A 27,900-nucleotide genomic window follows, 5' to 3' on the forward strand; every position below is an offset into this window, starting at 1 on the left:
CTACAGCAGAAGAAATAATGAAGTGTTTTTAACATGTTTTAATTCATGGGTTACCACATACAATTATTTCAGGATAATTTTACGTAAGGAATTGGGAGTGGAACAAATCCTTCCTTCTGGTTATCGCCCCAAACATAAATGGGCAAACATAGTGAGCTATTCATAGCTTGGGGCAATGTCAATGGTGTTCTGTAATGTTGACTAAGAAATTGGGCCTCCTATTCACCAGTTATGGAATTCTCTATTAGTAACACTACTGGTAGTTCAATCAAGCTGTTACATTTTTTTCTCTATGCAAGGATTTCATCTAAGAGTTCTTTTCATCTGTACCTCGTATTGACCCCTTGGTTCAGGCGACAGCTCACTAACTAAATATGTTACAGAAGCTCTGACAACTTGCTTCTGAGAGCTTGCATTGTTCAAAGGTCAATATGAAGAATATGCTGATAAATCAAGATTACGTTCCGCTTAGAAATATTCGGTTGTCTTCCTGTTTTTTGTCTGTTTGTACTTTGCTTCTCAATTGTGGATACAGTTTATTGGCCCATTTTTGATGTGTTATAAGATATTTTCTGTGACTTATTTGGATGAATTTGTCTCATGCGTGGAAGATTCATCCTGTTTTTCATTACGTTCAACTGAAGTCAAACGTTTGTGATCCTTTTCACCAACTCCCATCTGAAGCTTCATCAGTTATGGTGCATGGACAACCTTAATATGAGATACACAAAGTTTTAGTTTTTAAAGTGAGCTTCAGTTTTTCATTTATTGCAAAGATTCCAGTGAGCGTACCTGGGAAGACGTCTTCTGTTCATGTTCCTTCGCTAGTTTGCCGTTTCACTAAATGACACTGTGAACAGCATAGAACTTCTGTTGGGGGTGGCTTTCTGTTACACCTGTGCAGAACAGACACACCACTCTAGCACTGTTTAGCAATGGTACCGTGCACAGAGTCCTAAGGCCAACAAAAAAAGGATCAGCAACAATGGAGGAGTAAGGCAAAAGGTTTAGGAGGAAGACCACCCTCAGGCTGAAATGTCTAACCAATCAATCAATCAGTGACACTTGTAAAGCGCGCTACATACCCGTAGGGTCTCAAGGCGCTGGGGGGGGGGGCAGGGGGGGGTGCCGCTACTGCTCGAACAGCCAGGTCTTCAGCTTCTTCCTGAAGGAGAGGTGGTCTTGGGTCAGGCGCAGGTCGGTAGGGAGGGAGTTCCAGGTCTTGGCGGCCAGGTAGGAGAAGGACCTTCCTCCTGTAGTCGCTCTTCGGATGCGGGGGACGGCGGCGAGGGCGTGGTTGGCTGAACGGAGGTGGCGTTTGGGAGCGTGGAAGTTGACTCGGCTGTTGAGGTAGCTCGGGCCTTGGTCGTGTAGGGCTTTGTGTGCGTGGGTGAGGAGGCGGAAGGTGATTCTTTTGTTGACGGGGAGCCAGTGAAGGTCTCTCAGATGTCCGGAGATGTGGCTGGTTCGTGGGATGTCGAGGATGAGTCTGGCTGAGGCGTTCTGGATCCGCTGGAGTCTCTTCTGGAGCTTGGCGGTGGTACCGGCGTAGAGGGCGTTGCCGTAGTCCAGTCGGCTGGTGACGAGGGCCTGGGTGACGGTCTTCCTGGTCTCGGTGGGGATCCACCAGAAGATCTTCCGTAGCATGCGTAGGATGTTGAAGCACGCCGAGGAGACGTTGTTGACTTGCCTGGTCATGGAGAGGGAGGAGTCCAGGAGGAAGCCCAGGTTGCGTGCATGGTCTGTCGGTTTGGGTGCGGTGCCCAGGGCGGGAGGCCACCAGGAGTCGTCCCAGGCGGAGGGTGAGGAGCCCAGGATAAGGACCTCCGTCTTGTCCGAGTTCAGTTTCAGGCGGCTGGTCGTCATCCACTCGGCTACCTCTTTCATCCCTTCGTGCAGGTTGGATCTGGCGGCGGCGGGGTCGTTGGTCAGGGAGAGGATCAGTTGGGTGTCGTCGGCGTAGGAGATTATGCTGAGGTTGTGTTTGCGTACGATGGCCGCGAGGGGGCTCATGTAGACGTTGAAGAGGGTGGGGCTCAGAGATGATCCTTGAGGGACGCCGCAGGTGACTTCGGAGGCCTCTAACTTGTACGGTGGTAGGCGGACTCTCTGTGTTCTTCCGTCGAGGAAGGAGATGATCCAGTCCAGCGCCTTGTCCTGGATTCCGATGTTGCTGAGGCGCCGTACTAGGGTGCGGTGGCAGACCGTGTCGAATGCCGCAGAGAGGTCTAGGAGGATGAGGGCCGCTGTTTCTCCATTGTCCATCAGGGCTCGGATGTCATCGGTGGCGGCGATGAGGGCGGTCTCGGTGCTGTGATTGGCTCGGAAGCCGGACTGTGAGGGGTCGAGGGATCCGTTTGTCTCGAGGAAGGCGGCCATCTGCTTGTTGACGGTCTTCTCGATGACTTTGGCTGGAAACGGGAGGAGCGAGATGGGGCGGTAATTCTTGAGGTCGGTGGGGTCCGCTGTAGGTTTCTTTAGTAGGGCGCTGAGTTTGGCGTGCTTCCAGCTCTCAGGGAAGATGGTGGTGTCGAAGGAAGTGTTGATGATGTCTCGCAGGTGGGGTGCGATGACAGCGTCGGCCTTGTTGAAGACGTGGTGAGGGTAGGGGTCGGTCGGTGATCCGGAGTGGATGGAGTTCATCGTGCGGATGGTGTCTTCGGTGCTGATCGGGGTCCAGGCGTGGAGGGTGGTGGTGGGGGGTGAATGTTCGGTCATGGTGTGCGTTGGTTGGTTGTTGAAGCTGTTATGTATGTCCGCGATCTTGTTGTGGAAGTATGAAGCGAGGGAGTTGCAGAGGTCTTGCGATGGGGTGATGTCGTTGTTTCCTGCGCTGGGGTTGGAAAGCTCTTTCACGATGTTGAAGAGTTCCTTGCAGTTGTGTGCGTTGTTGTCCAACCGGTCTTTGAATGCTGTTTTCTTGGCGGCGCGGATCAGCTGGTGGTGTTTCCGGGTGGCAAGTTTGAAGGAGGTCCTGTTGTCTGGTGTCGGTTCCCTTCTCCAGACTTTCTCGAGGGCTCGGCAGTTCTTCTTGGAGCTCTTGAGTTCGTCGGTGAACCATGGGGCCTTCTTGCTGCCGGGTCTGCTAGGCGGGGTCCTCAGTGGGGCGAGTTCGTCCGCGCAGTTGCTGATCCACTTCGTGAGGTTGTCGGCGGCTTGGCTGGGGTTCGCTGAGCTGGCAGGAGGGTGCTGGTTCAGGGAGGTGGCGAGCTGGTCTGCTGTGATCTTGTTCCAGCTTCTGCGGGCTGCCTGTTGCTGGTGTTGGTGGGTCGTCGTTCTCTTGAAGGTGAAGTGGCCGCAGCTGTGGTCCGTCCATTGAAGCTCTGTGGCGTGGCTGAAGTCTATGTCTGTGCTGGATGAGAAGACTGCGTCGAGTGTGTGTCCGGCGAGGTGGGTAGGGGTGGACACCAGTTGCTTGAGTCCCAGGTTGGCGAGGTTGTCGAGCAGGGTGCTGGTGTTGCGGTCGTTGTTGTTCTCCAGATGGAAGTTGAGGTCTCCCAGGAGGATGTAGTCGGCGGAGGGGAGGGCATGCGGGCTGACGAAGTCGGCGATGTCCTCGCTGAATTGTGTGCGTGGTCCAGGGGGTCGGTAGATCAGGGTGCCTCTGAGGGTGGTGTTCGGGTTGGTGTGGATCTGGAAATGCAGGTGTTCGGCGCTGGTCAGGGTGTTGTCGGTGCTGGTCGTGAGACGGATGGTGTTCCTGTGGATGATGGCGATGCCTCCTCCCATCTGGTTGGCGTTTCGGTCCCTCCGGACGACCTTGTAGCCCTCTGGGATAGCGATGGCGATGTCGGGAGCTGAAGAGGCGTTCATCCAGGTCTCCGTGAGGAAGGCGACGTCAGGGGCTGTGGCGTCTAGAAGGTTCCAGAGTTCGATGGCGTGTCTGTGGACGGAGCGGGTGTTGAGCAGGATGCACTTGAGGTGGGTGCTCCTCAAGACTTTATATGTTTTTTTGTATTTCTTAACTGTAATGATGCCTAGGATAGTTATTGCATATCACATGCATTTTCTCTGAGGATGGTTTTTATGCTTGTGTGCAGCTATCATGGGTGAGATATGAACTTCTCACAAAAAACAGTCTACTTAAGTAGGTTGGTTTGTCTGAGCATTTTTGGAGCTCAATCGAAGGTCGCATCAAGACTGTGGCTGCTTTCTCCCATATTCTAATACTTTGATCACCTACATGGGCACATAACATAAGGACAATATTCCGTCCAATTTTGGTAACTTCATGCTTTTAGGAAGTATGAAAAAAATTTGGACCCAGATCAAAAGGGTTGAAGAGGAGGTCTTACCACGATCAGAAAGAGCAACTTGAGCACTCATAGTATTCAGACGTTTGGGGGCGTGGCTTGCGCGCCGCTACGAGATGGCGGGTCGCGCTTGAGCTCCGTGCCGAGCGAGGGCCGTCGCTGGCGTATTTGTTACCTCACATTGCCCCATACTTCATGAGAGGTGGCCCTGTATCCATGAGAATGCCGTGGCTGCCTGAGCGGGAGTATTGATCTCTGGAGCTGCTGGAATTGTTTTTCTGCCGTGTTTGTGGGGATGCTCAGTGCCTTCCCGAGCGGCCGCCATTTTGTTTTTGTTTTTTCCCTATCTGACGGAGACGTTTTTCCTCACAACACGATGGCGCCCTTTCTCCGGTTTTACCAGGAATGATGGAACACAGGTGCGGATGTTTATCTCCATGGCTGTTTATATTGGATTTCCCTCGCTACGTTACTGCCTATGGTGAGAATATTTGGACTGTATTTTTCTACTCTTTTCTTCAGAGTGCCTTCGAGGCCTTTATTGGCTGCTTTTCTGTTCTTTGATACCCTGCTTCTAGGCTTTTTATCTTTGGACTTCGGAAGGCGTTTCTCTTGATATATGCAGGGCATTATATTTTTGTCATGAGATTCCTCTCAGTTCCCATGTAAGCCCGCCATTAGTTTTATCCTGTGTTGGTTACTGATAGTGCGCTTTCCACTTTTTTGCTCATCTCTTTTTTATATTACACGCTAGTAGCCTTTGGCTTTTTTCTTCCCTTCATTTCTCTGAGGTGCTGCATTTTGCCCCTACGGTGGCTGTGTGCTCTATGGCTGCAAATATGGGCTTGTCACCAAATGCTAAAGACGCAAAGGACTCCAAAGCTTCTCTTAAGAGGTCCAAGCAAATTTCTCCTACACCTGATACTCTTCACAAAGACAACACTGCCACGCTTGAGACCATTCTGACGCGCCTTAATGATGTTCATGACATTGCGCAGTCTACCAAGACTAACACAGATTTGCTGCAAGTGGAGGTGGCAGCCATTAGGAATGACTTCAAGGCTCTTTCCCTTCGTGTTTCAGCCACAGAAACTCGTATTAGTGGTGCAGAGGATACTATGCAAAAGCAATCTAGGACTCTTTGCCAGTTAGAACGCTCAATGGCGGCATTGCGGAGAGATCTCACTGATCAAGAAGATCGTAACCGCAGATCCAATCTGCGCATTTTTGGTCTTCCGGAGGGTGTTGAGAAGGATGCCCCTGCTATGATTGAGTTCTTATGTCAGTGGCTTCCTTCTACGCTGCAAATTTCTTTTCAAAAAGACTTTGAGCTGGAACGGGCACACCGTGTTCCCACCTTTCGCTCTAAATCTGCCACGCAACCAAGAGCGATAATTTTTAAGCCACTGCGCCATCAACATACGGAACAAATTCTGGCTCATATGCGGAAGGTTAAAACTGTCTCATGGAATGGCCATCGCATTTCAATTTCTCAGGACTTCGCTAGGGACACAGTAATAAGGAGGAAGGGATTTCTTAATCTCCGGAAGCGTCTCTCTGAGATGAATATTCCCTTTTCTTTTTCTGGCCCTTCAAAATTCCGCATTACCTTCAAAGGTCGTTCCAGAATTTTTGATGAACCTGCTGACTTAGCCTCTTTTTTGGATAATCAGATGGAGCTGCAGATGGAACTTCAAATGGAAGCCTCGCGGGACCCTGGTTCCTCTGGCACCTGACGTGGTTACATATAATTGCAATGTGTTTTCTTTTATCCAGATCTATTAAGTTTGTCTTTTTTAGATCTGCATGGTGGTCTTATTGTCCACTGTTGTTGGTGTGCTGTTGCTGTTCTTCTCGTGCTTGACGGTGTAAGTTCAGTGTGGCCTGTGTTTTTCTCCGTTTCTTTGTCAGGTCTACCTCATATCTTTATGATGAAGTGGACCGATATCTTCGATATATCTTCTTTATGTACTTTCTATTGTTTCGTGATATTGTGTCTTGATAGATTGGTCTCACTCCTGCTCGCTTTTTTCGTGCATATTAATCTTTTTGGCGTTTTCGTATCTATGGAGTGCGTTATTGTTTATTATTTGTATTGTTTTATGGTTTAGCTGCATAAATTGCTTCGTAGACACTTATTAATTGCTATATATAGAGATAACTTTAATGTCTGTATGGTTAGTTTTTCTATTTTATTCCACTGCTATTTTACTTATATAGTTATATATTTAGGATACTCTTGCCTCTTTAAATTAAATTAAGTATAACAAGTGTTTATGTATTTGTGGACAGTTTACTAGATAACTTTCTTTAGATGTTACATTTTTTACTATGTACTTGCTTTTTTATTTATCTTTCATAGAGCTTCATTGACTGTTATACTGGTCAGTTATTTCATCCTTTACTTTCTTTGCTTCATTTTTTCTCTTCATACTACACCTTATAGTCTTCTGTGGAAATCGTTTCTTTTTCTTTATTCTTTCCTGCTCTTCATAAGGTATGTATCGGTTTTGATGCTTTCTCATATTTGAGATAGTTATTAGCTTGTTTTTCACCATTTCCTCATTTGTAACATTGGACATCTTTCCCTCTTCTGCTTTCTCCATTCTTTTATGTTACAATGTATTGGTTACCTATTTATTAATTTGGTATATACATGTTCCGATCTAGACTTACATGATGTATAGTTTTTAGAATACTCTAATGAATTCTAGTTCTAGTTCATGGTTCAGATATTTTTCCTTCTAAGTTAAGTATAATCAGTTATGTACTATTTTGGGGCTGGTTATGCTGATTGTTTTATCCCTTGCGATGGTCCCCTTGCTCATCTTCTCATGTCCCCCCTGGTATGAATTTGGTCTTTTTCAGACCTTTCTTGTTGGTTCTTCTCTTTCTTCTTCTGCCTACTTTCCTGCTTGGATTTTTCGCGTTTTGTGTTGTTGTCTAGTGTCTGTTTTCGAGTTTTTTTGGTTGTTGTGCATCCTCTATCAAATATAGAGTATCATTTTTCCCTATTATTGGTTTTATGTCTGGTTTGAATATACTTTCTCTTAATGTGAAAGGATTAAATCATCCAGTAAAAAGGTCAAAGATATTAGATTACTGCAAATCTCTTTCTTCGGATCTAGTCCTTTTTCAAGAGACAAAGGTCTCTGCTAGAGAGGCGTCATTTTTGAAGAAAGAATGGGTTTCTGATGTCGCTTGTTCAGATGCTTGTGGCAAAAGAAATGGGGTAATTACTTTAGTTTCTAAACATTCTGGTTTGTCTATTGTTTCCTCTGAACAGGATACAGAGGGACGTTGGTTATTATCTAAGTTGTCTGATGGTAATGCTGATCTCTTTGTCATGAATATTTATGCCCCTAACAAGGATGATCCCTCCTTTTGGAAAGCAATCACCAAAAAGCTAAATGACACACCTCATTCTGGTAATCTTATTGTAGGTGGTGACTTTAATTTACCAATGGATCCTATCCTAGATAGGAATTCTGCATTTAATTTCCGTCCCCCTAAATCACATAAACAAATGATCAATATGTGCTCTCTTATCCATCTTCAGGATGTCTGGCGTCTTCATAATCCCACTGGCAGTGATTTCTCCTTTTTCTCGTCCCCTCATTCGTCCTTTTCACGTATTGACTATCTTTTGGTTCACTCCTCTCTTGTTCAATCTTCCTCATCTCCGCTTATCCATCCTATTTTGGTCTCGGACCATGCCCTGGTGACGTTCACACTTTTGTCCTTCACCCCTAGAGCGAGTCCTCGATCTTGGAGACTAAACACAGAAATATTACATGATGATTCCAAGGTTCGAGAGTTTTCCCATGATATCGAGATGTTTTTCCGTGAGAATGTGGGTTCAGTTGATTCCCCTGTTGTTCTTTGGGACTCTTTTAAATGCACTTTCCGTGGTCAGGTCATCAAATGTATGTCAAGGAGGAACGCTGCCATCAGAAAGGAACTTACGGACTTAGCAGCGGAAATTAAAACTCAGGAATCTCTTTTTCGGCAATCTAAAGATAAATCTTGCCTTCAATCTATTAAGAATTTAAAATATACATATAATACTATAGTCACTAAGAGAGCTCATATAGGTCTTCAGGCTCAGAAATCTAAGAAGTTGCTGCTAAAAAAACGGGCTGGCAAGATGCTTGCGGCTACATTAAAGTTCCAAGATTCTTCTTTTAAATCTTCCCAAATCTCTGCTATTAATGATCATCTTGGTAAGAAAAAGTTTCAGACTACTGAAATTCTTGAGGTCTTTCGAGATTTTTATAATAAATTATATACCCCTTCTACTCAATCTTCTTTTGAACAATGCCAAGAGTTTTTAAAGACAGTTCCGGTGAGAACTATATCGGAGGCAGATAATATCTCTTTAAATGGCCCGATTACCTCTGACGAAATTATTTCTGCAATTAAAGCAACTCGCTCCGGTAAAGCTCCTGGTCCTGATGGATATCCTATTTTGTTTTATAAAACCTTTATACCTGAGATTGTGCCGCAGCTTCAATCCGTCTTTGATGCTTTTATTAAAGATGGCTCTGTGTCCGGCTCTGCTGCTGATGCTACTATTGTAGTAATCCCCAAAGAAGGAAAAGATCATTCGGATCCCAAAAATTTTCGTCCTATTTCTCTTCTTAACATGGAAGCTAAGATTTTTGCTAAAATATTAGCTAAACGTCTAGAATCCTTTATTCCTCTATTGGTTCATCCTTCCCAAACAGGTTTTGTGAAGGGTCGTCTTGCACGTGATAATATCCGCACTTTTTGTCACATTCTCGGTTCTGCCAAGCGCTCCAAGCTTCCGGCAGCGGCCTTGGCCCTTGATGCGGAAAAGGCCTTTGATAAGGTCTCTTGGCCTTTTCTACGAGCTGTTTTATGTGCACACAATCTTGGTGACTCCTTTATCCGTATGGTTATGTCTCTTTACTCCCAACCTAGAGCGAACATAAGAGTGAATGGAGCTACGTCGTCCTTTTTTAATCTTCGCCAAGGTACTAGGCAGGGATGCCCCTTGTCTCCTCTTTTATTTTTGTTATCTATTGATCCTCTTCTTAGAATGATTGACTCACATCCAGATATTAAGGGGTTCTCTTTTGGGTCTCATCAGATAAAAACAGCTGCGTATGCAGATGATGTTCTCATTTTTTCTGATGATATTGCACTTGCCATCCCTGCTATTTCGGATACGATTTCTCTTTTTTCAAAAGTTTCAGGATACACTCTGAACAAAGATAAGACAGAGATGTTCCCCTTAAATGCTTACTGTTTCTCTTCTCATATGGGTTCGGCGGGATTTAAGTGGCAATCTAAACAGCTAAAATATCTGGGTATCTATTTTTGTTCCACCCTATATGCTACGGCTACTTATAATGAATCCCAAACTATTCTTAAGGTGAGACGTCTTTTAGAAACTTGGTCTCCGAAGCATATTTCTTGGTGGGGCCGACTGCAGACTCTTAAAATGATGATCACACCTATTATTAATTTTGTTTCCTCTATGCTTCCAGTAAGGCTTTCTGATTCCTTCTTTCATGAACTTGACTTACTTACTTCCAAATTTCTATGGAATGACAGAAGGGCTAGGATTGCTTATAAATTTTTACGGAAATCTTATGATATGGGAGGCTGTAATTTTCCTGATTGGGGGAAGTATCAAACTGCTTTTCTGGCATCCCAGGGTGCCCTTTGGTTTTCTTCTCCATCTCTTCATGTTCCAGCATGGTTGATGATAGAACAGGAACTGGCCTCCCCACTGCCGACTGTCTCTTTTTTAACCACGAATACCCTTTTTATTCCATTCTCTCGTTCTATTATTTTAGACACTATTGCTGCGGTTCGCAAGGTTGATAAGAGAGTAGCAATTCCACTGCATAAAACTAGATGGTCGTCTATTTGGCGGAATTCCAAAATTAAAATTAATATTGATCCAGAGTTGATGTCTTACTGGGCTGGAAAAGGTGTCTCACTTGTTAAACATCTCTATGATTCCAACAATGACCCTTTCCCTTTCTCAGCCCTAGCTCAACAATTTTCTTTATCTAATTTAGACTTTTATACTTTTCTTAAGATAAAGGTAGCACTTGCTAAAATGCACCTCCATCCTTCTTCCCCTATGATTACGCTTTTTCAGTTATGGATCAGGACTGGTCATGTTGCGTCTCGGATTTACAAATTCTTATCGTCCTCTACACTTCCTTCCCAAACTGTCGCACAGCAAAAATGGCTACATCATTTTGATCATAGTGTTACCGATCATATCTCTTCTGATACCTGGCAAGATATTGGTAAATTTTCTCTTCGTAACAAAATCGCCCCCTCTTTAATGCAGTCTAAGTTTTTCTCTATTAATCTTCTTCACTGGACTCCCATTCGTTTGTATTCGCTAAATCTCAAAGAAGACAATCTGTGCTGGAGTTGTGGGCTTTTACCAGGCGATTTTCAACATATGTTCCTTGATTGCTCCCTTCTCCAACCCTTTTGGGATTTAATTCACAAACACCTCATGCTCATCTTTAACATTAAATTCCAACTTTCTTTTCCATTAATCCTTTTAGGTCCGCTGGCGGCCCCAGTCCCTCTGCCTTTAGATCCCATGGAGTGACAGTTGCTGGATCTCTTATTGACTATTGCAGTCAAAGTAATTCTCATGGAGTGGAAATCCTTTTCATCCGTCTCGTACCATACTTGGTGGGCTTGGGTTTCCTTTCTACGAAGTGCTCATACGTCAGTTGACCATGCTCATCTCTCTCCTTCTATATCTGCTGGTGTCTGGAAAGCCTTAGATTCGTACATGGAGTTGGCCTCCGAGGGGTTGGTGGAGCAATATCCCTTTGATTTGTCTGGTTAGTGTGGTCTTGGGTGTCGGGTGAATCCTTTGGAAATCCTCTCCTCTTCCTTTTCTCCTCCCTGTCTCTCTTTTTCTTTCTTCATCTCTTTTCTACTCTTTCCGTCTTTTCTTTCTTCCTCTCTTTTCTTTCCTCTTATCCCTATTTTGCTATCTGATGGTGATACTTTTGATAATTATCTTTGCCGGATATCAATTTGTTTCGTCTCTCCTTAATTAATTTATTTATCTGATATCTGCGGATTAATGAATGACAATGATTTGATTTCCTATTATTTAATTTTATTATAACATATTTATTGCCTTTGTCTGATATCAATTGTATCACTTTTGCTTGTATCTCATGTCCGTATTTGCTTCTTTAAAATAATAAAATTCTTTTGAAATGAAAAAAAAAAAAATAGTATTCAGACGTTTAACCCGCGTTTAACCAGCGTGAGGCCCTAGTGTATTTGGGCATTTGATATCTCTCAAATCACAATATTAGATATTTGTTCACAATTTTAAGTCCGTATCACTTTCCATGTAATCATGCTCTTTACACACATTCATCATTAATCTTCGAGGAGTGCAGTTTTTCAACAGTGGCATTAACCTGCATGTGTCTATGAGTAGTGGCTGGATACATTGTGTGAGAAGCAAGAGTGTTCCCTTCCTTTGTAGACAAGCATTTGCAATGCAATAGGTCTCGCATTTGTGAAAGTTAGAGCTAATTGCGCTGTAAATGGTATTGTTTTTTATTATGTTTTTTGTTTGTAGCGGAGGGAATGTGTGTTGTTTGTAGCGGAATTATGTGGATTGAATTTGAATTGTTAGTTGTGGAATTGTGTGGTGTGTAGTGTATTTGTGTATTTTTGGAATATATGGAATGGTGAATAGATAGGGGTGAGAGTTGTATAAAATAGATAGAAAGTAAGATTGAGAGTGATAGGTAGTTTGTGTATGAAGTGGTGAATGAACTGTAGATAGAGTAGTAGAAAGAGTATGTGAGAAAAAGAGAATGAATGGGAGAGAAGGTTAAAGGGGCATAAGGAGTCTGCGCTTATGTACACAGAAGACACCGAAAGAGGAGGAGGAGAGTTGCGGTTTGACTTTTTTTTAAAGTTTTAGTAAAGAAACTGTGCTGAAAGGCCTGAAGTGAACCAAGATGAGAAATGCTGGATCACTGTGTGCATGTTCAGTGGAATTATGTGGATAGTGAATATGTGGACTTATGTGTAGTGGCATTGTGTGTCGTGGAGTGGCATGTAATGAGTGGAATTATGTGGCGTGGTGTTGAATTATGTGATATGATGCGGAGTTCTGTGGTGTGGACTGGATGCATGTGGTGTGTAGTGGGCTGTAGAATGGAATTGTGTGAAGTTGAATTGTGTTATGTGGAATTGTGTGACATTGAGTGAAATTATGTTGAGCAGAATTATGTGGCATGGTGTGGAGTGTATTTATGTGGAGTGTTGCTATGTGGCATGGAGTAGATATATGTGAAATGGAATTATGTGGTATGGAGTGGAGTGTAATTATGTTGAGTGTAAACATGGGGCACGTTGCAGAGCTGAATTTTGTTGAGAGTAATTATGTGTTTTGGAGCAGAGTGGATATATGTGGAGTGTAATTAAGTGGCATGAAGTGGAATTATGTATTTTGGAGTGTAATTATGTGCTGTGGAATTATTTGCAGTTGAACTGTGTTGTGTGGAGTGTAATACAATGATGGTGCATGGAGTGGTATTATGTGAAGTGGAAATATGTGGCATGGAGTGGAGTGGAAATGTGTGGAGTTCAATATGATAGATTGTCATTATGTGGCATGTAGTGGAGTGATGTGGAGTTGAATCGAGTGGTGTGAAATTATGAGCTATTAGTAACTATGTGGCATCACCAAGTAACAGGCAGGTTGCAAAATGATGCATAGTTTGTACCCACTGTTTGAGACCTGCCTCTACCTTCATCAGTCCCCTAATCCTTGTTTCTCAGAAAAAGAAAATGGTCATTTTATACACATTGCTTTCCCTCAGTCGTCAGTCTTGTAAGTGCTTGGACAGAGGCAGTATTAAGTGCATCCCAGCATCAGCCAGTGTGGTTTCAGGTGCCTGGTAGGTAAACCTGACTCAGTAACTGAAACTCTGATGGCATTTATGTTTTTTGAAGTTGTATAAAGTACTGCAAACCACCCTGAGGCAGCCTCGGAGCACTCTAGGATAAGATGCAAGCCATGGTATGGTTGCAGACTATTGCAAGAAAAGTAGACGCCTGGAGTAGCACCCCAGGAGTTAACAGTCCAGCACCTCTGGGCAAATATCTATTAAGCCGGGAGGGGTGGGGGCAAAACTTTGCTCAGACCTTTGCTATCTGCGCTATGGTTTCTGAAGGTTTACTTTCCACCTCACATTCCAAATTATGGAAAAGTAAACAGGAATATGTATTGAACTGAAACAGCATATGGTGCTGGCGTCCAATCAGACGCCATGGCTACTGCTATGCAACAATTAACCCACACACCACACTGAGTCATAGTACAAACAGTTTTAGGGCTGCCAGACAGGCAACAAAAGGTCATTGTCGCTCACCGTCAAAGTACCTGAAACAAAAAACACAAACTATAGAAAACAAATGAACGATTAAAATATCTAGGCAAGAAGTGAAAGATGTATACTTTTACCTAAAATGTGCTCTGGACAGTGACGGGTTCAGTCCCGATAACTTCTCTAGTGCATTTAGTTATTCAGAGATTGTTACTTTGAGCAGTAACATTAAGTCCTAATTTTCACACGCAATTATTTACTATCACTCACCCCTAGAGTGTTTTCCATGAAGAATATTCACATTATACACAATCATGCCACAGAAATGGCAGCTATCATTTGACCCCGAGAGAATACATTCCTCTCAAGCTGACGAGCATTTACTTCAAAAATTGGAAAAGATCGTCAACGAGTCTAAACCCGAGAGGGGTTTTGTTTTTCCCAGTCCTATCCAAATTAGGGTGGGTCTTTCGAATTACTTTTAGGGGGAGGCTGCGCTGCTCCTGCAGCTCCCCCCGAACTCCTAGATCCTTTTGCTGGTGACTCCGTTCTCCTGAGGCCACCAGAAAGCCAAAACGAGTATTTTTTTATGAAATAAATGCCAGCAAGCTCCGTATGGCATTATGGGAGCTCCTTGCACTCTGGCGTGAATTTTAGAGCGGCGGCTCTCCAGGTGCACTGGGGAGAGCCGCGTCCCATTCTTATTTGTTGCAACTGCGGACTCCACAGCCTACGAGTCAGAAACGGTTCCTATTGCTGTTTAATACGAAGCTTTTGTGTGCCATTATCACGCGTGAAAACATACATAGTATGCGGTAAAGCTCAATCTCCGGATTTAATGATTGCTCTCGCCAAATCCCTTTGGTTTAAAAAAAATAAGAGCCAATCGGAGTATCTTTCTGTCCTATAGCACTGGGGAAACCTTATGGCTAAACCGTAACAGTGACAATAACAACAAGGAAAAGGTGCAGTAACACGGGCTGTTACTAGGTGTCCCTGTGCTTGCAGTGCCTTATGTTCACAATAGAGGTTTGTTTATAACCCCACAGGGACACCTAGTAACAGCCTGTGGTAATGCACCCTTTGCTTGCTTTGTGGATGGGGGAGACAGCGCCGAAGCCGAAGGAGTTGTGTGCGTGGGAGCATACATTTAGTAATAGCGAAAGATAATGCGTTTGAGAAAATGAGAGACAAGGCTGATGGCAGCAGTGGGATGTCAGGAGGGCTTCGGTATGCTTTTGCCTGACAGATCCGGTATTCTGGTAGTTGGCAATGTCTTTCTATGTAATACAAGTGCGCCGCAGTCATCCTCGTGAGCTGCCTGCAGCCGTGTTACCGAGAACTCTGCAATCACGAAGCCTGTCTGCTCAGGTGTTTTGTGCGTTAGTGCGCTAACTTATTTTGGGTCAGGGTGCTTTGACTTAGAGCAAGGGGGAAGCTGCAGGTAGTTGGACGGACACACACGAACCACCATCTTGTGCTGCAGTCATTATGTTCTCGGCTAGGACACCGTTCATTACGCACCTGGACTCCGGAGCATGTATCACACAACACAAGCCCACTTTATCAACCCACAAGAGGCATGCGGGAAGCGTGAGTGAAGGGTCCGTTTTATTAATTTAAAAAAACAACACTTTAATTGCGGAGAAGTGGAAAAACAAAGAAACAATTAACAGCGCTATTGAGGAGCGCCGTACTAATTATGTATGCAAATAAGTATGTTATGCTACAGAGCAGCGCTATTGAGGAGTGCCGTACTCATTATGTATGCAAATAAGTATGTTATGCTGCAACTCAGCATTCTGGGCTGCAAAAAACGTAAAAGAAAGTTCACCTTAAACACACATAAAGCACAAATGCGGACGAAAACAGTAGTTAGGCACTGCTGCTTCCGGACTACACGGAAGAAAACGGAAGTGACGTATCGGACCACCAGCCAACAATAAGAGAGATAAGGAGAGCAATGCCAGATTTAACCAATGGCAAGTGAAAAAACAAAAAGAAACGCAATGGGTGGAGTTTCACCACTAATACTAATTACTTAATGCCTCGTAGAGGCAGCGCATGCGCTGCCCTATGCGAGACCTAAAAAACGACGAGCCCCCGCAAGCCACAGAAAATGTGTATGGGAAAGATGTGGTGGCATCCAGGCGAGGCGGTTTATGCATTTATGGTAGCCATAGGTTGATATCCAGTGAGATCCAATTGTATTGTGGTTTCTCACATAACAGTTTTCAAGTTAAAGTCACCACCACAATGCAAGTAAACAATTTCCTTAACCCCTTCGGTGCTCATGACGGAATGGTTCCGTCATGACCCACGGTTGAGCTGTGCTCATGACGGAACCATTCCGTCATGACCACGCCCGCGCAAGATTCCGTCAGCACAGCGGCGGAATCTGCGCAGCATCGAAGGGGTTAAAGTCTTTCCATGGCCATTAACCATCTTCAGAGCAGCTCAGTTTTTCAAGGGGTTGTCCTGTCTTGAACCGTCCAAACAGTATCTACCCAATATTTTCAATTAGAAGAGTACATTCCCTAGGCAGCACACCACGCGATCCAGGAAAGGTGGTCATTAAATGTTTAAACCTAGCCACATTAAGTTTTTCGCCCATTACAAAAATTGGCAAAGTTTCAAGACTTAGCCCAAGGAGAAGTTTAAAATCAGCCATTCCACCCTCCCCCACAGGTTCATGAAGGTCCCTTTACTGCTTGTCTATGATTGCACACAAGATGGTTTCTTGCAGTTGGATGTTCTGCCCAAGAAGATGGCCTTCCAACCATAACAGCTGTGTACGGAGAGATCGTTCATCCATGCTGCATCACTACAGCTCAGGGTTACCAATTTCTCCGAGGGGCAGCTGGACAATCCCCCGCAACTCTCAAGGTCTGCCTTTGGAACGATTTATGGCAGCATGGAATGTCAGTGAGCTGCTCCTGAGAAGCAGCGGTTTACCCACTGTCACTTTCGGCTCTGGGAAGCAACAGGATCCTGTATCCCCTGTCACGGATGATTAGTAAAGCTTACTTTTTTACCTTGCATACTTGTTTAGACTTTGCAAGCATCATACTTGGCAAACCTTGCAAACCTCAAAGTGGCAGCCCACAGAAAGGGGCTTATTTACAAGCCCCTTGCGCCGCCGGTACGTCAGTTTTTCCCATATTAAAATTGACGTACCAGCGGCGCAAGGGGCTTGTAAATAAGCCCCAAAATGTTTGACAACAAAGTCTGGTTGCACTCAAACTAGGCAGCCTCAGCCTTTATAGAATTTGGTGTTGATCCTCAGTGAGACCTCAGTATATCGTGGTACTTGTAGCCTTACACATAACCATCTTACAGATTATCTCAATTCTTCTAATAGCATACCTCAAATGTGTATTTTACTGTTAATTTCGAAAACAGTTGAATAGCGAGATCATCCAGAACTACAGATAAGAAAAATGCTCTTCTGGCCAGAGGTACAGTCCTTGAAACAATAGGGTAAATTGGTGGCTCATGAACTTCTGGAATGATTGCATTGTAATGTTGCTGCTAAATGATGGACTTCAAGAACCAGAATGCACTTGGGCCACACATTTGATAATACTTGATAAATGATGGGAAAGGCTCCAACATTTCAGAGTGCTGACACAACCCCTGTAAACTACATCCGATTCTGGCTTCTGAAAGCAGTGGAAGTAAAACAGTGATGCCTTGAAGGTATTTCATCATTTATATAGAAATAGCAGTATGAGGGTGTACACTCAAGCCAGGGGAATGAAATGTGTTGTAGTTTCCCTTTAAGTCCTGGCTAATTAGAATGGATGACATCATGGAATGTACGGGAGCGGGGAGACGGTTAGTTTGTCCATGGAGCCAGCGAGAGATGATGTACAGCTGGTGGGTGTATTAATAAACCTACTTGAAATTACGATGTCTACGAGTTGTAATAAAATGGTTCCTCCTCAAGAGAATTTAGGACCTCGAAACACTATTGTAAACAGTAGCCTCATTACCAGTAAAGTATCTTTATTGAAATACTATCCTGAAGCCAAAAACTAGATTGTTTTAGCGGCCACACAGGTTACCAATACATAAGAAATTATGACAAAGGCTACGCTGCAAGCAGCATAGTTTTCAAAGGTGAGGGGATCTATTAGTTCCTCATAATATTTCTGTCATGTGTGTAATAAACGTTTAATATGTATGTTGGGTCTTTGAGCCCTTTCTTTCCCTTTTTGCAATTATTTAGAAAAAAATACATTAATTTTCTTTCCTGTAGACTTACACAAGACCCCTTTTACTCACTAAGGCACCGGTAAGGAAACAGTACATCATCACTTATCAGTGGAAAGGGGTACAGATAATTCTAGCCTCTGGAGTAAATCAAAGCGTTGTATTTGTCATAATCTGATGTGAAGAAAATAAACGATGAGGCATGGAGAATATGGTACATAAGGAAAGTCTAACCTTAGCTAAAGGAAACCTGACAAGAAACTAAGGGTTATATTTACAAGACCCTGGCAGAGCCTGTGTTACACCAAAATTGGTATCACAGCGCTCCGACAATTTCAAAATGCAGGGATGCGCTGTATTCACAAGAATGCTGTGCACCCCTCCGGTACCCCTAGTGCTGGCACTAAAAAAGGTACCTAGCGGCAGCGCAGCCGCCCTAGTGCCTTTGTGCTACGATGCCTGCACTGCAGGGCCAATTGTTGATGTGCAGGAAAGGACAACCTCCTGCACATAAACAATCTTTATCAGCAATTTGCTTTATCTATTTATGCTGCAAAATGCAGCACACGTGGAAAGAGCAAAATACGAGGAGTAATAAAACATTTCTCAACGTATCGCCTGCTTAAGACCAGGTATTCCCTGGCAGTATTTTTGGCCCTACCCCATACCTTGTAAATATGGGGCAGTGTCAAAAAGCAATGGGTGCTACGGTGGAATGCCCACTGCAACACCCATTGCACGCCCCTTTCACGCTAAGGGCTGCGTGAATAGGGGCATTATTTAGAAGGCGGCGCTAAGCCACGTTAAGTGGTTTAACGTCGCCTTGTAAATAAGGGGAAGGAGTTAACGCCACCAGAACATCAGAAAATGTGACTTTCTGGTGGCGTTAATTCCCTGTAAAAATGCCCCCCAGAGGAAAGGCCTTTTGTTAAGCTGGGAAGGTTGGTGCCTTAAGCGAACATGGATCAAAATCGGAAGAACAATAAATAATTACCCAGATACAAAATCAAAATAGCTCGTTACTCATACTCCACCAAACATTACAAAGCAGATCTTTGCTTCCAGTGCTGTTGATTCTTGCAACGTGTACTGAAGACGGTATTTTGTTTTTCTGCATTAGGAATGACTTGACTGTTGGAGCTGAAGACCACAGAGAGAAGAGCGCCGAGATAAAGGGGGACAACAGCATATTAAACATTCTCAGCGATGATCCCTTGATGAAAATGAAAGATCACTACAAAAGCAAAGTGAAAAATGGGATTGAGATCACTAGCAGAAAAGACCTGGACACTTAGTGAAGACGTGGCTGCATTGCAAATGATATTACAGTGTGTTCAAAACAAAGATTCACTCAGAGTTGTGCTGGTGCACCAGTACAATGGATGTTTCAGCGGCTAGCTCAAACTCCTTGTTAGACCCTCAAGAAGATGCTTGCATTATTTCCAAATCTATATCACGGTCACATATCACGGGAATCCATTTAAGGACCTATGTGTAGGCAATAAAGCATGGGGATAAGTTATATATGAGGCAAATCATTTCCAAAAAACTGTAATGTGTTCTAGTCCTAACATGCCAGTGAACACACACTGCAAGAATGCTGCAACAGTAGTAGTATATGCAACTAGATGCACGCAACTTTGTATTTACGTTTAACGACAATGAGGATTTCAAGGCATCAAAACCGCTGACAACAGTTCAGAAAAATATTTAAATAAGTTACCACATTTCACTTACATCGAAACATATACCAATTAATTATGCATACATGCATCCATTGTGTAAAACTGCCCATTGTGTTACTATTATACTGTCGTGAAACAATAATCTCGATTTATTCGCCAACACTTGTGAACCACAGGCCTTTTAATAGTCTATTGCCATTGGCCATCATCTTTGATTATACCACCTAGTCATAAACAGCGCTGGGATTTCTGGTTTCACTTCTTTGTAAAGGCCAGTAAGATGGCATCACCACCCTCGCTGTTCTCCATGCCTCCTAAGTATTGGCAAACGCCACTATCCGCAGCTCTGAATGGAGTCCCACCTTGCACTTAGAGTGAGGTCACCATCTGTGCAAGTAAATGCGATGCTAGGGAGTGGTAGGAGGCCTACTACGCTGGAAGCCTGAAGTGGGTATCACCTCGAAAACAACAACTTTAGTGCTTAAATCAATTTCCATACCCTGTTTTTGATCTGCATATACAGCCTATTGAACTGCTTCTCTTTAACCTCTTTAGATTGTCTGCCTCACAGCATCTCCCCCTTCCCTCCAACCCTACTTTTCATTCATTGTTTTTTCTTACTTTCATAGTTATTAAAAGTTGCCGTTTGGCAAAATGTAAGCACTTTATTAAACTCTTTAAATAGATAAATTAAAAAGGCCCTTTTTATTTATTAACCTAAGGTAATAATGAACCTGACACTGTTTTATTTTTAAGAACGAAAGTGAAAACTAGTCCATTTCTGACGTTCTGTGTCAGGGAGTTCACTAAAAAGGTCCTGAAATTTCACTGCCTTCTCTGGGTTTCCTAAGGGATTAAACAATGCACAATTATGGCTATTAGATTACCTCCATCCTAAGTGATATTCAAACAAAAGCTAATTGACAAAATCTTCCTCAAGTGCATACCTCGTTGTAACTGATATCCAAAAACATAATTTTTGGCGGCACTTAGATGCCATCTATACAAAATTCCTTTGCCAACTCATATTACCAACTATGATAGTCCTTAAACTAATTTACAGGTGATTTTAGTAATGCCTACATAAATGCTAAAGAAAACAACACTTATTGTTTTTTTTTTCCAGTCGGAAATCCTCTGTTCAATATATTTAGGAATCTAGCATACTGTTTTAAATAAATAAAGTAAAGAATACATTTTTACATAAGCAAAATAACTATAGTACTGCCAGTCTTTGACAAGTCTTGAAGCTGACTACTTACAGTTGTACAATATTTGTTTGTGCAGATATGCAAAAATCACCAGGTCATAGTGATGGTTGTCCAGCCCTATTTAGAGCAGGGCAACTACTGTTACATTTCCTTACCCAGGTCCACCATAGAAAAGCATGGCAGTCCCAGGCAGAGAAATCAATGAAAGGCCTCAGGTCCAGGGAGAGAACTTTCTGTACCTACAGCAGGTTGATGTTTGGTGATTTTTTATTATTTTTTTTTTTTAATAAACAGAAATGCAGAGTTGGGCTAAAACAATGACACTCGCTTGCCAATTCCTCAGCCTACAGTAGTGCTGCCGGCGCACTGGTTCACCTATATGCTGAGAGATCTTTGCCCTTTATTTTCAAGAGTGACAAAAGGTTCCACTTTTCATCCAATGAGCAGGCAAATAACGAGGTGGTAGGCGGCTTTGCAACCATAAAATATGTTTGTAATGTGGATTGCTGTTTCCAGCAATATAAAAGTGTAAGTGACAGAGAACAAAAGATTGTTGCTACAGCACAAGTGCTTCTTCAGATCTGGTAGAAACTGTTCTCATCCTCTCTTTACATCCTCATCCTTCCAACGCTTGGTGTTGAAAAACCTCGTGTTTCTGTTGATTGTTGTCATTTGTCCATACGGACGGTTCTGGTGAGGGCTCACACATTTATAAAAACATATGTAATATAGATAATGTAATTACGCTGTTCTTGTGGCTTGATGTTTGATCCAAAACTGAAGATTGAGGAATCTGCTAGCTGATTGTTCTGCAGGTGAAAGAAGAGTAGGTAGGGGACGACAACATTTAATATTACCCCTCGAAGTAGTTTTCACATAATGGGTTGACAAATGTTTTTGGGAGTACAATGAATACCTTAGGGCCATGTATCAATGTGCCCATTTATTGTGGAAGAAATAAATATCCTGTTCTTGTAAAAGAGGCAAGGAACTGATGTCTAAATGCATACTTTCATTGTACAGGTCTGATGTTTTCCTCAACTCAGAGTAGTAATAGTACACGTTTTACATTAAGGGTAGCAAATTTGATTATGCATTTATAGTTCGATTTTACTGACGCAGGGCAAAATTTGTTAAGTGAGTGTCACGTAGATACTGGATCGTATACAAGCCTTTAATTTGAACTGAAACATAAACAGACAAGGTTATTCCTTTCATTCAATGAGAACTCAACCACAGAAATAGCAAAATTATCTAAATGAATTACGCAAAAAAAAATTGTTAATTGTAATATATGTTAAATTAATGAGATTTTGGTAATTCGATTCTATTTTCCGCTCCTTTCTCAATTTGTACACAGTTCTTATTTGTGGCTTAATTAGATGTGAAATGCTTTCTGCAGAACTTTGGAAGACCGCACTGTAGATTGAATAGAAATATTTTATATTATTCTATCATGCATAATTCGATGGATAGAAACAGGACAATGTGTGATCTGAGCTTACAGCTACATTAGGTCCCACTGCATCCGGTGAGATCACAGTAAGGAAAATTAACAACAAATCCTCTAAAATTATCTATTTTTTGGATTGATTTTGTAAAATGTCAGTACGTTTATTTATATAAGTATTACAGGAAATATCTCATTTTACTGTCTTGCTTCCTTATATCCCAACGAACGGCCCAAGTCACAAAGATTTCTTTCTTTTCGACTTAAGCTATACTCCTAGAAAATCAGGAGTATGTCATGAGTAAGTCTCACCTATCCACAAAAAATCTTTGTGAATATGGCGCAACATGTTCATCGATTTTATATAGAAGGCAGTAACATTTTTGTTATGCACTGTTGCTTCTCGAATGACCTTGTTTACCACTGCAAACATAAGTGCTATTTCAGTGATTTTGAGACATGCATAAAAACTTTGGGGCTCATTTATGAGCCCCTGCGTCACTTTTGCGCCACTGGTGCGTCACTTTTTGTGACGCACCAGTGGCGTAAAACATGCACCATGATGCGCCATATTTACAAAGTGACGCATCTACCTAGATGCGTCACTTTGTAAACCCCTGCGCTACATTATACCTGCGTCGGGTATAATGTATGCAGGGTGGGCGTTCCCACGTAAGTAAGCATCGTAGAAGTGACGCAGTGAAATCTACGAGATTTCACTGCGCCACTTCTAGGGTGCAAATGCGTCAATATCTTACGCCTGCCTCACAGCAGGCGTAAGACTGACGCAGGCCCTTTCACATGGGGCTTGCCCCATGTGAAAGGACACATTGCTGGAGTTGCGTCACTTTTGTGACACCCTCCAGCAATGCGTCACTTTTGCGCCTACAGATACGTCAAATACTGACGTATCTGTGACTCCTTGCGACATGATGCGTCATACTGTAAATATGACGCATCATTGGAGTCGCAGGGAGGGCGCAGTGAAAAGTGACGCATCACTGTTTTCACGCAGTGATGCGTCACTTTTCATAAATGAGGCCCTTTGAGTATTGAAGTAGAGCCATCATATCAACCAACGTATACATTGTGAATATGAGACAATATTTAAAAAAAACTTCACATAACCTCACATATCAAATTATTAATAAGGAACAAGATATTATGTAGCTTTTGACATATATTTAAAGATATCCACAAGTCATTTGTCTGCACTCAATTTAGTTAAAAAACGATGACTTCAGTATTGAATTCAGATGGCTAAATTTTAAATTTGCTACTCAGGTCTCATTGGACAGTGCTGCTGGTGTTTTATTCCCCATTTTCTGCCTGTCTTAATTGCTCTTTGTTTCTGTTCTCATTAAAAAACTGTATATCATTGGATTTTTACAGTGTTTTAGTATGGGTTTAACCGCTTGCCCTGCTAGCCATGGTCTAGTAAAGCATGAAGCTGATTAATAGTGTTTCACTTGGTTGGGCTGGTATACTCTCTTAATGGAGTTGGTACAAAGAGACTGGCTGTTTACAAAAGGATGCTTGTTGTGCAAACATGAATAAACCAACATTAAATCCACATTTCTCTAAGTAATGTGTATTTATTTGAACTTGCATTTGGTAAGTACAGGTTTCCAAACCCCCAACGGCTCCATTGACAAAACTTCAGAGAGTAAACATGTTACAGTATATCTACTAGCTACAGAAAAAGCACTCTTATCTGCTCTTTATGATACGTAGATCACCACCTCACCCCCTTACAACTATGCAAATGACTGGAAGGAGCCTGGAATCGCAGATGTGATGTTGCTAAAAGTAACACTAACGTTGTAATTCACTCAATTCTCCGCCTAATGCATACAGGCAGAAAAGCACGGGTAGCCTCTGCATACAATGCATATGTACCTGAATGGATGAAAACAGGAAATAGATAACGCTTGACCACAATTGTACATCAGGCACCTGTCACAATCTGTAACATGTAAATGCATCGCACACCATGGTGCCTGCCAGATCAGGTAAGATGCTGACCACTGGACACAAGAGGAAGAGCAGCTTCACTGAGGAAGAAATGTCATGTGGCAGGACGTCACTGATAGCACGGAGGTATGAACTGTGGGGCACTTTAAAAAAAAATGGCACGATCATGGGATGTTTGTAAACCAGATTATCTTTTCTACCATCAGCTGCACAGCCTGCATGTCCACCTCTAATGCTCTCTTGCCATTGGAAACCCTACATTAAAACATACTTTCATACATCACATTGCATCTATCAATGTCGCCGTTGAAGGGTCTTTGTTTCCAGACCCTCATTCAGCAGCCATCAACTGCTGTTGTCCAGCATATAGAGTCAAGCGACCTGGTCACTCAGACCAGGTAGATGACATGGGGTGATAAGTTTTCCATAACATATACACGTAGATGTCACTGAAAGTCTGGCTTTATACACTATAAATTACTTTTATGTCCGAATATTAGTCACTTAAACAATATGTAATACAATGTGTTAGACCTGTCAGCCTTAGGGTGGTCTTCCCCAAACTTTTTGCCTTACTCCTCTATTTTTACTGAGGTCGTTTTTGTTGACTTTTTACCACTAACAAGTGCTAAAGTGTTTGTGATCACTCCTTTAAACATCATAAAAGTGGCGTACAACCAATTGGCATATTTAATTTACTTGTAAGACCCTTGTAAAGTGGTACTTCCTGTACCCAGGGCCTGTTGATTAAATGCTACTAGTGGGTCTGCAGCACGTATTGTGCCACCCATTGAAGTAACCTGTCTTATGCCTGCCATTGCAGCATGTGTGTAAAGTTTTAATCTGCCATTTAGACCTGGCCAAATAAACCTCTTGCCATGCCTAACCCACCCTTTTTAATATGTATAAGTCACCCTCAGGGTAGGCCGTTAACAGCCAAAAAGGTAGGGTGCAGTGTATTTAAAAAGATGGAAGCGTACTTTTAACCATTGCTTTTCCTGGTGGTGAAAAAATCTAAAATTCATTTTACACTACTGCAAGACCTGCCTCTCCATAGGATAACACTGGCTTACATTATTACATTTTATAACTTTCAATTGGGAGCAGGTAGGAATCTCATGTTTGGCATCTAATAGCATTTTAAATCCCTCTTTATTGGTAGAGTCAGATTTTAAGTCACAATTCTGAAAATGCCACTTTTAGAACGTTGTCCCAACCATTTGGGGCCTGCACTCTATATTCTGGGTCACATGCTTAGGTGTAGCTGGCATTTGGTCTTTGTGTGTTGCTCCCAAACAGTGACATAGAGGGGGAATCTGTGTTGACTGAATGAGCTGCCATGTCTGACTTGACGGGGGAGGAGTTGTCAACTTCTACACTTGCACATCACAAAGCCTCTGCCTGAGCACACTCACTAAGGGTTTGAAACTAGTTTTTTGTGACCCTAGACAAGCTGGGTCTGGGACAGAAACACCTCTGGGTACTTTAATCTCCTGAACCTTCTCCTACTTCAAGGCTGGTACCAAGTATAAATATATTACGGACCCTCAGACCCAATTCTTCAGCACACCTCTGTACCTGTGGAAGACTCAGACAGTCTGAGGTGCTGCTCTACAAGGAGGACTGCTACTCTGATGTACTGCAGCCTGAATGAAGAGGACTATAACCCAGGACCACCAGAGTGTCTCCAAGGGCTAGGTGATCAGAGCTCAGTGACAGGAAAGGCTCCAATCACCTTGACCCCAGCACCTGCACTCAGTTTTCTGTGAGTCTTGCCCCCCAAGTGGTGTCACCCCAGTACTGGACCCTTGAAAGTGGGGCGAAAGGTGCTCTGCCAGCCCAGCTGTGGTCCAAGCACAACCAATGCAGCGTGAAGCATCTTTTTGCAGTATCTTATCAGACCAGCCACTGAGCAGCACATCATCAACACAGGACCCCACAGCTCTTTGGAACCGCTGCTGCACAATGCATCCTCATACAGGACCTCACATCGCAGCCCTGCAGCTCCCCAGAATCACCACTGTACAGTGCATCCTCAATTCAGGACCTCACATAGCAGGCCGCTGCCCATCAGAACCGCCGTTGCGTACCGCTTCCTACATATGGGGCATTACAGAGCTCCGTAGCCCAGATTTATGGTACTTTGTTCAGTAGGTTTAACTAGTTCTTTGTATCCAACCAGCGCTCTAGAGCGATCAGCCTGAGTCTGTGACCTTGTCCTGGTCGAGCGCGACCAGATACCCAGAGTTGGTGTTTTGTGCATTTAGACACTATTTCCACTTGCATCTTTAAAATTGCATATCTCCAGTTCTATTAATTGGATTTTTGCTGTTTTGGGCCAAATCATTTTTTACATTTATCTCTATTTTGCTAAATTGGTGTGGGATTTTTCTTAGGCTGTGTTTTCACTTTATTACTGTTTAAAGTGCTACATAAATACGTTACACATTACCTCTAACTTAAGCCTGACTGCTTTTGTGTCAAGCTACCAGTGGGAAAAGCACTGGTTAATTTGGGGTTGCTTGTGACTTCATCATGGCGGATATTGGGGTTGCTGCTTGAGTAGGGTGGCATCGCCCTTAACTAGTAACCCAATATTCCACACAATGTATTTCACAGGCATGTGCAATGTGTGTGTCCTCAAGTGTCTCATTTATTTTGTCCACACACAACACTCATCCTTGCCATGAACACTGCTTGCGTCACTGACCATTAGATATGCATTCAGCAAATGGGTGCATCATATAATCTCCACAATACGTAATATACAACTTTGATATACAGTGTTACAATGAGTATGGGAACCACAGAACACCATTTCTCAAAAGCATCACATGTTCCAGTATAGTGTCACAGATGCCTGTTGAGAATGAACAAATAGCAAATATCTACCTGTCTTTGCTTGTGATGTCACTGTATGTTTTGTTCAGCCAGGCTGTCTCATGTCAGTCAGGGTAAACCTGTAACATGATAGATCCAATAAAACTGACAAATAGCCACATTGTGGCAGTATTAGGTATAATAGCACGTTCTGAAGGTACATAGTCTAGAGCCATCGAAGTGTACCTACTACAACATACCAATGGATATAACCACTCAAAATCAAGTAGTCACAAAACTACAACCCTTCTACCTTGTTGGTCCAGAGAGCACTCTGGAAGCCAGACCGCAGCATTCTGTCATCTGCCAATGAAGTATCTGATGTTCCAGGCCATAAAGGACTATGTTACCATCTGTATGACACTGCCGCCTGAAATTTAGTTGTACTTGAATGAAGATGCAAAATGTTGGTCGGGATCTGGGTGTCAACTAAATCAATTTGTTCTGAGGAAATTCCTTCACAGCATGTTAGATGTAAATGGTCACATTGTCCCTACTGAATCAAATGCATCTCACTGTTCCATGAGATATCTGTTCCATCCATGTCTACATGCTACTAATCATCTAGTTTCACTATAGGACAGCAGCTGATATCTTGGTATCCACCCATAAAGATCTGTAACAATGGTAGGTAAGACATGTTACTATCTGATGTTCCTGGACACACTGCAGGCACTATGTGCCCAAGAACTCAGATTGCTTTTTCAATTATGCTTGGGCCAATGTGTTATGCAAACCCAAGTCACAATATGTCAAGCATGTCTATGAATATTTTCTTATTTCCACCCTACCATAGGTCCGTGGACCAACTTGAGTATTCATATAATTCACAGAATCTGGACACAGGGGATACTGAACAGA

At 42.9% G+C, this 27,900-nt stretch overlaps 1 protein-coding gene across 6 annotated transcripts in view; it reads left to right on the plus strand.

Annotated features, from left to right (window-relative positions):
* RNF207 (ring finger protein 207) overlaps window positions 1-23,760 on the plus strand; it is a 1,105,462-nt gene extending 1,081,702 nt beyond the window's left edge. For all 6 annotated transcript variants that reach the window (XM_085608881.1, XM_085608879.1, XM_085608885.1 and 3 more), the window contains one exon: window positions 18,960-23,760. In XM_085608881.1, coding sequence (XP_085465007.1) covers window positions 18,960-19,134 — 175 coding nt within the window. In that variant the 3' untranslated portion in view covers window positions 19,135-23,760. The remainder of the gene's footprint in view (window positions 1-18,959) is intronic.
* The last annotated feature ends 4,140 nt before the right edge of the window (window positions 23,761-27,900 follow it).

This window comes from Triturus cristatus, chromosome 1_2 (assembly GCF_964204655.1).
Source record: "Triturus cristatus chromosome 1_2, aTriCri1.1, whole genome shotgun sequence".
Classification (NCBI taxonomy): domain Eukaryota; kingdom Metazoa; phylum Chordata; class Amphibia; order Caudata; family Salamandridae; genus Triturus; species Triturus cristatus.